The sequence below is a fragment of the Hypanus sabinus genome, chromosome 13 (assembly GCF_030144855.1).
Source record: "Hypanus sabinus isolate sHypSab1 chromosome 13, sHypSab1.hap1, whole genome shotgun sequence".
Classification (NCBI taxonomy): Eukaryota; Metazoa; Chordata; class Chondrichthyes; order Myliobatiformes; family Dasyatidae; genus Hypanus; species Hypanus sabinus.
This window is the reverse complement of record NC_082718.1, coordinates 91,512,753-91,523,378: the sequence shown is the minus strand read 5'-3', so window position 1 is coordinate 91,523,378 and position 10,626 is coordinate 91,512,753. Positions and strand designations below refer to the sequence as shown.

Genomic DNA, 10,626 nt, shown 5'->3' with positions numbered 1-10,626 from the left:
GTGCGTTCGTTCTGAAACCTACCCTGGATAGAAAGCCACACTCAATAATAATTAAATTCCTGCAGTACAGCACCAAGGCGCAGATTCTACAAAGGGCCTGGGGTAAAAAGAGAGTGTTTTACGACAATAAATTGATACATCTCAACCAAGATTAACCCCCACCCCCGCAGTCCTGCAGAAATGTAAAGAATACTCTGAAGTAAAGCGAGTACTAAAGCAAAACAAGATTAGATTTCAAACTCCGTACCCTGCTAAACTTCGAGTGATTTATGACAACGGGACGTGGTTGTACCAGACGGTGGAAGAGGCGACTACAGAAATGAAGGCAAGAGGGTTGCCCGTTAGCGTCACCAAAATGAGGGAAAGCCTGAATGAGGAATTATCCTGCTCCGCTTGGGAAATAGTGCGAGAATTCAGAAGGCAGGAGACGGGAGGAGGCCGAGAGAAATATATCAGGAAGAGACCGGGAGATTCCCAAAGACAGTCCTCACCCCCTTCAGAAGAGCCATAAGGTTTGGCTAACTTTAAAAATGTTGAGAAGCTAAACAGAAGCAAAAGTACACGGTGATATACCTATCTTGAGAAATACTTATTATAATGTGGATTTTATATTACTTAGTTGTTATTCTTTATTCACTCACTTACTCCTTTTTCCCACCAAAATGAGAATATATATGTGTATGTAATGTGTGTGTGTGTATGTATGTATCTATGTATATATATAGATAGATAGATAGATAAAAATATATGTGTATGTGTGTGTATGTATATATATAGGAGGAATACACAGGGAAATCTTTTCTGTGTAATGGATTTCTTCACTGACTTTTATGAATACTGCATTGGGGGCCCTCAACTCACAAGTAGGAGGGGTTACCCCCCACAGCTAGACATTTCCTCTAGCTCAATGCAGGGTCATCTACCAGAGACTTCAACCATGGAATCACACGTTCATTGCCATTTTTGATGTTATTTGCACATTTTATTTGTTCAGGGAGTAGATCTATTAAGTTTTATTCTAATTTCAATGGTACATTGACAGATAAATACAGATGGCTAAGGACAAGGTAAAATTCATTTCTTTTAATGTCAATGGGCTATTAAATCCAAACAAACATAACAGAATTTTATCTAATTTGGAACAATTTGATTCATACTGGTAAAAATGGTTTAACTACATAATGCCTCATAGGCCTGATTTTATTCTCACAAATCAATGAATCTGTTGTAAAAAAAAGATCACTCCCTACTTGTACATAGTTCTTTCCTTTTAATTTTTTTTTCTTTCCGCTCTTTTCTATGTGTATACCTCAGATAAATACTTTGTGGAGATTTGTGATATATATGATTATATGATATATATGTACAACGTCTGAAATACATCTTATGGAAATGTTTGTTTGATGATGAACTTCAATAAAAAAATAAATTACAAAAAACATCCAATGAGAGGCATTTCCATGGGCAAAAACGCCTTGTCGATGAATTTGACTTTATTTCTAATATCCTTCATATACACGAGTAAAAATCTTTACATTTCCATCTGTATGTGCAATTTATAGTAATTTGTAATAAATGTATGTATAACAATACAGCATAGAAATACAATTGTATCAGCATGAATTAATCAGTCTAATGGCCTGGTGGAAGAAGCTGTCCCAGAACCTGTTGTTCCTGACTTTAATGCAGCGGTACCATTTCCCGGATGGTAGGAGCTGGAACAGAGAGGTCAGGGGAAGATGGCCAGACTGGCTTAAGCTGACAGGAAGGCAACAGTAAATAATAATGACACGATACAAGTGATGTGCAGAAGAGCATCTCTGAAGGCACAACACATCAAACCTTGAAGTGGATGGGCTGTAGCAGCAGAAGACCATGATCGTATACTCAGTGGCCACTTTATTAGGTCCAGGAGCTACCTAATAATGTGGCCACTGGGTGTATATTCAAATGAAGTGCAAGAAGTTCAATACACATAATTCAGTTAAATTGTGATATCTTTATTAAGAATTTATATTTATTAAAGTGTTAAGTACATCTAGTATACTGTTCATTACTTCCAATATGCTATATTAAACTTATGAATTCAAAAATCAGTGGTAATAAATTCCACTTCTATTTCATGTTAATTCGTGCAAGTTAGTCTTCACCAAGGTACACGTTCACCTCTCCAGTCTATAAATGATCCATTGTCTTTGTCTGACAGATTTGAAAATATCCTAAGTAATCCTTGTATACTTTCTTCTTTGGTTAGTGGTGCCTGGTGAAAGCAAACAAAATAAAAGATTAGATAGAAATAAAGTACGAAGTCCAAGATCCCCAGACATGAAGGTATTTTGTCTGGCAAGGGCAGCTCTGAATCAATATCCAAACTAGTTGCCAGACCTTGGGGAAAAATCTGCATTGGAATGAACTTGCAGACCCCTCGTAACAGTGGCCTCAGTGAAGCAGCCTGGACAGCAGGAGACAATACAACAACAAACGTGATGTTTGCCAAAGGCAAAAGCCTAATTAAAGCGATGAACTGCAATGAACTACTTTGAATATGGCAATATAACACACTGATGGTGAAGTGGGGGGGGGGGGGGGTTAAAAAGGACAAAATGCTGCATAATCCAGAAACAAAAAGTTCATTTTATGATGTAACAACTTGCATTAAAACTCAAGCTTGGCAAATATTACAATGATTACAGAGGAAATTGAGGTAAATAGTATAAGCAAACAATAAAATGGGTGGGTATTAATCAAGACTAATAACAAATTAACTACTGAGATAGAATTGAAATCTCTTATTTAAAAAACTTAGACATATTGATGGCTGATGCAATTCTAGACTATTCACTATGTCTTTTTTCTTACCTTTTCAGTACCCATGTCTGTTCTGACCCAGCCGGGGTGCACTGAAGCACAAAGGATTCTGTGGGGTGTCAGCTCATTAGTTAAGCACTTGGTGACCATATTCAGTCCAGCCTGTTTAAAAGACCAATATAGCTAAGTGACTGCATTATTATCTGGCAAAAATTGCAGTTCACAAGTTTTCTTTACGGCATCGGATGGCCAACTCATACAAGTGTCAATCCCACCTCCTCACTGTTCTTTCCCAGAATACTAACTCTTCCTCAGACTCTCATTTGCCCTTCCGATTAAAAACCGCAATGGTTTCAGCCCAAACTCCTGTCACAACCATTAGGTATTCTGACTTTTCACTTCTAAAGTGGGTTTTAAAAGACATTCCAGGCAAGGGTTTATATAGTGTTATGCATTCTTGAAAATTGTGAATGTCACTCTAATTTATCTACTGTGATCATCCCGGTGACTTGTGGTGTACACATCCTGAAGCTTTATTGCACTTTCCATAATGGAATAGCCAGTTGGTGGTGTTGTGGCATCCACACCCGACTTGGAGGCGAGTGGTCCTGGGTTCGAATCCGGCTGGCTCCCTGCACGCTTTCCATCCATGCTGGGTTGGGTGTCGAGTTGGCAACTCGGCCTCAAAAAAACAGACAAAAGTTCTAAATGTTTCCAGCCTATGTGCCACAAGGTGTGGAAAGGAATAAAAAAAGGTCATAACAGAATGGCCAATCTGCTCATAGGATTTGAGCTCCGGCCACTTGTAGACATTCATCATCTTTCGTGCACTTTATGTTCTTATTCAGAAATCTCAGCATTATTTGTGATTTTGCAGTCTTTTCTATCCACACACAGTTCCAATTAATCATGCATTGTTCAGCTTTAGTCTGAATGCATTGAGTCACATTTTATTAATGACTAGACCATTCTGCATTGTGCCATTCTTGTTGCAATTTGTCTATAGCCAGTTGTGTCATTAAGGCACTTTAGCAGAATGGCTCTAGACAGAAGTACTAACTTTTCATTGCAGCTTAGACCTAGGGGTGAAACCACTTCCAAGGATTGGCACCCAGCTGACATTATGAAAATCTCTACAAATGATAAATTCACACAAGATGCTGTGGGATGCCGGGGCAGAAAATTAGAAATAGATCATGTTGATATAAAAAAACAGCAGTGTTCTTCTGAGGGGTGAGCTAAAGAATGAAATTGAGGAAGTTAAAAGATTTACTCTGTATCTACTATGCACTAGCCTAACCACTTTACGATGGCCAATGAACCTACCAACTGGTAGGTCTTTGGAATATGCAAGGAAGCCACATGGTCACAGTGAGAACGTACAAAATGTCTTGCAAACAGCGACGGGAACTGAACCTGGGTCACTGGTACCGTAAAGCATTGTGCTAGCCACCACGATATCATCGCCGCCCCAATATTTTATCTGAGATAGGGTTCACTGATGTCATGGCAGGAAGTAACTAATGCTAACTATGGCTTCATTTTGGTAAGTACAACCAGCCCACACATCCACCGCCTCCAAATGGCAAAGTAAAAGTTCTGTAAAGAACCTGGAGGATAAAGAAACATCAACAAACACGAGTTATCGAATGCAGTTGGATTTGTTACATCATTGTTCCCCTTTGTGCGTGCAGTTAAGGACAAGGACCTTGCTGATCCTGTAGGCACATGCTTTCCAAAACTCCATGCTGAAAGTCTCCATGGAGCCCAAGATAGAGGACATGTTGATAACCGCTGCTTTCTTACTGCTGAAGCCAGGTTCATCACTCAGCTGAGCTGCTTTCATTAAAGCCGGCAGAAAAGCCTGTAACATAAGGAAGATGTACTGAGAAAAGCAGCACAAACGAGCATTATAAACAGGACTAACATTTGGCACGTTCTTCTTTTTGGGAAAATGAGACAATGTCATTGAAATTAACAAAATTGATTAAAACAAGAAAAATAAACAACTAACATCTATTATAGCTTATTGAGCACTTCATTACCTTTCTAAAGATTTTTAAAATAATCTTTGAAGTACAAATATATGGAGAGGAATGTCAAATGATAATGACAACTAAGATAACAGATTACACTGGGCAACAAAAATTTTGCTTGCTGAATACTTTTGGGTGTATCTTATGGATTTTGGGCTGATGATCATGCAACTTCCATGGAATTTCCTTATCGTGAACCATTATTTTGAAATCACTTCTATTTTTTATTTGAACTCATAATTCAAGTCAATTAAAACACTGTCCACAATGTAAGCTTGTCCAGGTACCCCTGGGCATGTTTAGGCAGGACAAGCTTTAGAAAGGCTATAAATTTCCTCAAAAGATTTCAATGTTTGAGATGAATTTCTCAGAATATCTGATGCCAAGATTAAGAAAGGCCATTTTTGATGGTCCACAAATCAAACAGAGCATCAATGACAAGCACTCAAAGAACTTCTAGTGGGACCAGAGAAAATTGCATGGAAGGTATTCAAGGATGTTGTTGAAATTTTTCAACTGAGCATCAATGCAGAGCAGCAAACTACGTGTAGCTGGTTGACAACATGCTTCAAGCATACAAAACCATGAAGTGCAACATGTCACGGAAGATTAATTTTCTGCATTCCCATTTAGATTCTTCCCTGCAAATCTTAGCGCTATCAGTGACAAGCGTGGTGGAAGTTTTCACCAGGACACTGCTGTCATGGAGAAATGGCATCAGAGCAACTGGAATCCATCAATACTGGTTGATTTTTGGACAAGGTTGAGAAGCCTCTCACACTGAGTACAAGCGATAATCATCAACAAAACGTTTTTAGCTTAGTTGAACTATTACAAAGCATCAGCAACCGTTATGCAATGAAACACATTAATTCATTCAGAGTTAATTTCTTTCTCCAAATTCCCAGGTGATAAAAGTGATCTGAAATTATATTTTAGCTTCAAGCAGTCTATCATAAAATAAACTCTGAGGAAGCAGTGCTTATGAAAAAAATTGTTGTCCAAATACGCCAGTCTTAAATTCTTCTCATTAGCGACTATAACTTGTCAAACAGAATTTTCAAAATCTGCTGATATCTTTGCATCAGCTGCTGCCTACCTGGTAATAATCTCAACTCAGGTCAGGAGGTTGCAGGCTCAAGTCCAGCTTCCGAGAACTGAGCACAAAAGCCGTCAGCAGGCATACCACAGTGGTTCTGAACACTGTTGCGCTAGCTGTGATACTAAAGATTAGCTTTGTTTGTCAAATGTATATCAAGACACACAGTGAACTGTGTTGCTTGCTTCAGGAAGGTGCTGAGGGCAGCATACATAGCATGCCCACAATTTAGTAACCCTAACCTGTACATCTTTGCAATTTTACTGAATTTTAGATGGGATTTAAACACAGAGCTGTTCAACTGTCTGTTCTCTTAGGTGGATATAAGAACCAATAATTTAACCATTACTTTCTCTCTTTCTACACTGCCAGAAATAAATCATGTGATCATTTGTTACATCTTGCTGTCCATGAACTGGCTAGTGACTACTTTTCCAGTTATCCATTAACTGCTTCAGGTGACCTGAAAAGATTTTAATAGTTTCAAGTCCTATTTTAAAGTCAATATTATTATTTTCCTTCTCTCAGTTGCCCAATGAATGATGTTTTCTGCTCCTTCATAATGATCTACTTAGTCATGTTCACAAGTTGACAACTTGATGAGAGACAGTTAACAAACTGGCCAAACAAGTCATTGATGAAGTGTAGGCCAGCGGTCCCAACCTGGAGTCCATGGACCCCTTAGTTAATGATAAAACTTCACTGCATTAAAAAAAAAGTTGGGAACCCCTGTTGTAGGCCTATCAATGCAGCATTTAAGCAAGATTTCTTGGGAGAAAAGCAATCTCAAAAACTAGGGTACAAAGTACAGTGTTTGTACACAGCATCTCTTGCATCCATTCTGAAAGATAGTACGAGGAGGATTTAGACCCCACCCTCTTCTCGGTACTCTCCGACCAGCCAAAGAAATTGAACAGAACCAATGGTACAATAAATACCTCAAAACCAAACCTAAATTGCAAGTTACCTTGGTAACCATCATTGGGCCAATGACATTGATCGTGTGAGTCTTCATCATTATTTCTGGGGTAATGTCATACAGACCTCCATCAATATTGATCCCAGCATTGTTTATTAACAGATTCAGGCCATCGTTTTTCAATACCTTTTGTATCTCTTCAGCACTCGTTTGAATGCTGTCAAAGTCATCCAGATCTTTAAAAATATACATAAAGAAATTAAATCTGGTTTATTCATTTGTACTGCCTTTTTCTAACTTAAAAGCTGCTCGTGTCATATTACAGCACAGAGATGTACATTATATCTAACACTGATGATATTTAACAAATAGATTGTAAAACGCAGTGCAGTGTATCTAAAGTTTGAGTACAAACGTTAAGCACATTCTTTAAATCTTAAACTACCTTTTTTCTCAATCAATTTTCTGGATTGCTGGATCGTTCCAGCCACAGGTACCTTAGCCACTTGTACGCCTACATAAAGGCTACACCCCTCATTCTCAGAGCTCTGATTTGCTAATAGAGTATCGTTTATAAATGTACAAATACCAAAACATGATTGACAATATACTTCAGTATTTTATGATGTTAGTTAAAACACTGATAAATAAAAGGAAGAAATAAATCAGTTCAAAATTTAGTTCTGGTAAGTTAACTTGAGCAGCTAAAAGATAATTTTTGCAGATATATGTACATTTATCAAATTGGCTGATCAGCAAACATCACCATGGGTAACTGCAGTAGCTTGAATCTTTCAAAAAGCCACACCTGCAGGAATCAAGATAGCTGTAAGTGTAAAACTACCCTGATACAACAAAAGCAGCCTGAGATTTGTTTAAACATTGGTAACATTCGAGTTTAAACAAAAAAAGTATTTGCAGCACATTATTATAAAAAGTGCCATAAATTTACAAAAGAAAACAACTCTTAACTATACTTACTACACGAGTAAATCTTTTGTGGCTTTGTGAATGGCAAGTTGGATGAAATGTTAGGACCAGGTTTACCATCACCGGAATATGTCGTCAAACATAACAGCTATACGGAGAGACGGGACAAACTTGGATTGTTTTCTCTGGAATGCTCAGGACTGATGGGTGGAAGACCCGACAGAAGTATATGAAATTAAGAGAGGAATAAATAGTATAGATGGTCAGAGTCTCTTTACCCCAGGGTAGAAATACCGAATACTGTACTAAAAGGAGTAACTCTGCAGTAAGAGGGGGCAAGTCTGAAGATGAGCGAAGCAGATCCATCAAACAGCGTAGAATCAGATTTAAGAGGTTGTACACGTACAAGATGGTGGCACAGCACCATCATGATTAGCTCAATGATTTACAGTACCACCGACCCAACCCAGATTCAATTCCCACTGTTGCCTGTAAAGTTTTGTGTTGTCCCCGTAACCTCATGAGTTTCCTCCAGACGCTTTGGTTTCCTCCCACAATCCCACAGGTGCACTGCAAGACCGTGTGTTTAGTCCTCTGCTCTGCTCTACACTTAGAAGCATGTAGCTAAGCACAGCTCCAAAGCCATATACAAGTTTGCTGGTGAAACCACAGCTGTCGGCTGAGTCAAAGGTGCTGATGAATCAGCATATAGGAGAGAAATTGAAAATCTGACTGACTGGTGCCACAACAACAACCTCTTACTCAATGTCAGCCAAACCTGGGAGTGAATTATTGACTTCAGCAGGAGGAAACAGAGATTCATGAGCCAGTCTTCATCAGAGGTCGAAGGGGTCAGCAACTTTAACTTCCTCAGTGTTATATTTTGGAGGACCTGTCCTGGGCTCAGCACGCAAGCGGAATTATAAAGAAAGCACAGCAGTGCCTCTACTTCCTTATGAGTTTGTGAAGATTCAGCTTGACATCTAAACCTCTGACGAACTTCTATAGATTTGTAGTGGAGAGTATATTGAGTGGCTGCATCACATTGAAAACACCAATGCCCTTCAACAGAAACGCCTACAAAAAGTAGTGGATACGGCCCAGTCCATCACGAGTAAATCCCTCCCTCATTGAGCACATCTACATGACTATTCTGCAACAGTGTTTCATCAGCGTCTATCATCAGGGACCCCCAATACCCAGGTCGTGCTCTCTTCCCTCTGTTGCCATCAGGAAGGTGGTACAGGAGCCTCATGGCTGACCTACCATGTTCAGGGACAGACAGTTACTACCCCTCAACCATCAGGCTCTTGAACCAAAGGGGATAACCACACTCAACTTCACTTTTGATACAGAAATCAACTCAGAGCATGCAGGAAAATTCACAGTCTTAACAAAAGTCACTATGGTATTGATAATCACTTACCCATATTAACTATTTTTATGTTTGAGAAACGTTTTGCCAAGTTCTTAAGATCCTACAGAGCACAGAGACATTAATTAAATACCATTCGGAAAAATAAACGGCAATATTATCCAACAGCATCTGATCAGTGAAAATCTCTACAGCCGGTTCTTTGGACAATTTTTGTTGCAGAAAAATATGGCAAAAGTCCCGAGAGGCATTAACAATAAATTACTAGAGCACATTTTCAAATGTTTTGATGATTTTAGCAGAATAAGTACTATGAAAGAACAGCCAAATTGTGCATGTTGGACAAATAGAAGAAAATTGTACTAAATACATTATTTGTGGTTTCAAAAGCAGGAATACAAAACATCTGACTTCAGCCCATTCACAATGCACAATGTTCTAGTGACTTTATGACACTGGGATCCTTCTGGGCACAGGTAATATAAAACAGGAAAATTACTGATGAGATTTCAACAAGTGGCAGAGAAAAAAAGCTGCACAATTTTGACATATGTCTTTATTTTTACATACATCAACAGAAAAGCAAAGAGAATCTTTTCAAAGGTGGAAGAATATTTTAAATTAATGATTTACCCTACCTCATGCTCTAAAAGTGCAGCAAACGATGACCACAAAATCCAAAGAAGAGCGAGATTTAAAAAAAATGAAAACAAATGGACTCAATGGCCAAATAATGGTCATTTTACCTGATACACAGAAACACGCGTAGGCCATTCAGCCCGTCGCCCCGTGCCTATTCGGCTTTTTCAATCGGACCACAACATATCCGTGTAACCTGTCGATGTCCCTGTAAATATTAACCACCTGCTCTTTGTCGCTCCAGTGATCCATTCTTACCAGGGCTGGGGGTTGAGAGTTGCAACGGGAGCTGGACTTTGTTTAAATAGAAACAAAGCACAGGCATGGCTAAGGGAGAAATTATTCGACTCAGCCTCGTACCGAGTGGGTCGCCTCTGCAGAAAGATCCCACCCCATCACGAGGCTATTAACCGTTTGGTAAAAGCCCTCTTGACCATTGCCTCAAGCAATAAGCCCCCTTTCAGGGCTGAAGCCACTCACCGTCCCCCGGGCTCCCTCTGGGACTCTGCAGGCGGCGAACAGGTAACGTGGCGGCCGCTCAACCTGGCTCAGCTGGCGGATCAATTCCAGGCCCAGCCCGCGATTCGCTCCTGTCACCAGCACCGCTCTCTGCATCCCTGCTGCCGTCACTCCAGCCCCGGCTCTCCCGTCACAATGCCTGGGTATCGACTGATATAAACTCTGGGCGGGCCCGCGACTTGAAGATTAACTAGTGTAAAGAATGGGTCAGGTGATGGCCACTTGTATGCCTACATAAAGTCTACACCCCTCGATCTCAGAGCTCTGATATGCTAATAGAGTATTGTTTATAAATGTACAA

The 10,626-nt window shown here is 39.6% G+C and overlaps 1 protein-coding gene across 1 annotated transcript; it reads right to left on the bottom strand.

Moving 5' to 3' along the window:
• Positions 1 to 1,582: 1,582 nt before the first annotated feature.
• Positions 1,583 to 10,421, bottom strand: LOC132403390 (C-signal-like). The gene is made up of 6 exons (XM_059986802.1): positions 10,287 to 10,421; positions 9,219 to 9,270; positions 6,911 to 7,098; positions 4,517 to 4,672; positions 2,860 to 2,970; positions 1,583 to 2,260 (listed from the first exon to the last, which is right to left on the bottom strand). Exons 1-6 carry the CDS (start codon positions 10,419 to 10,421, stop codon positions 2,147 to 2,149), a joined length of 756 nt encoding a protein of 251 aa, XP_059842785.1. The 3' UTR covers positions 1,583 to 2,146.
• Positions 10,422 to 10,626: the final 205 nt, after the last annotated feature.

Excerpts from the sequence above, each read along its gene's own strand:
- LOC132403390 (XM_059986802.1), bottom strand. The coding sequence starts at position 10,421 with ATGCAGAGAGCGGTGCTGGTGACAGGAGCGAATCGCGGGCTGGGCCTG. Across the intron at positions 9,271-10,286 it reads CAGAGGGAGCCCGGGGGACG|GATCTTAAGAACTTGGCAAA; the intron begins GTGAGTGGCTTC and ends TGTGCTCTGTAG. Across the intron at positions 2,971-4,516 it reads GTGCCTACAGGATCAGCAAG|GCTGGACTGAATATGGTCAC; the intron begins GTCCTTGTCCTT and ends TCTTTTAAACAG.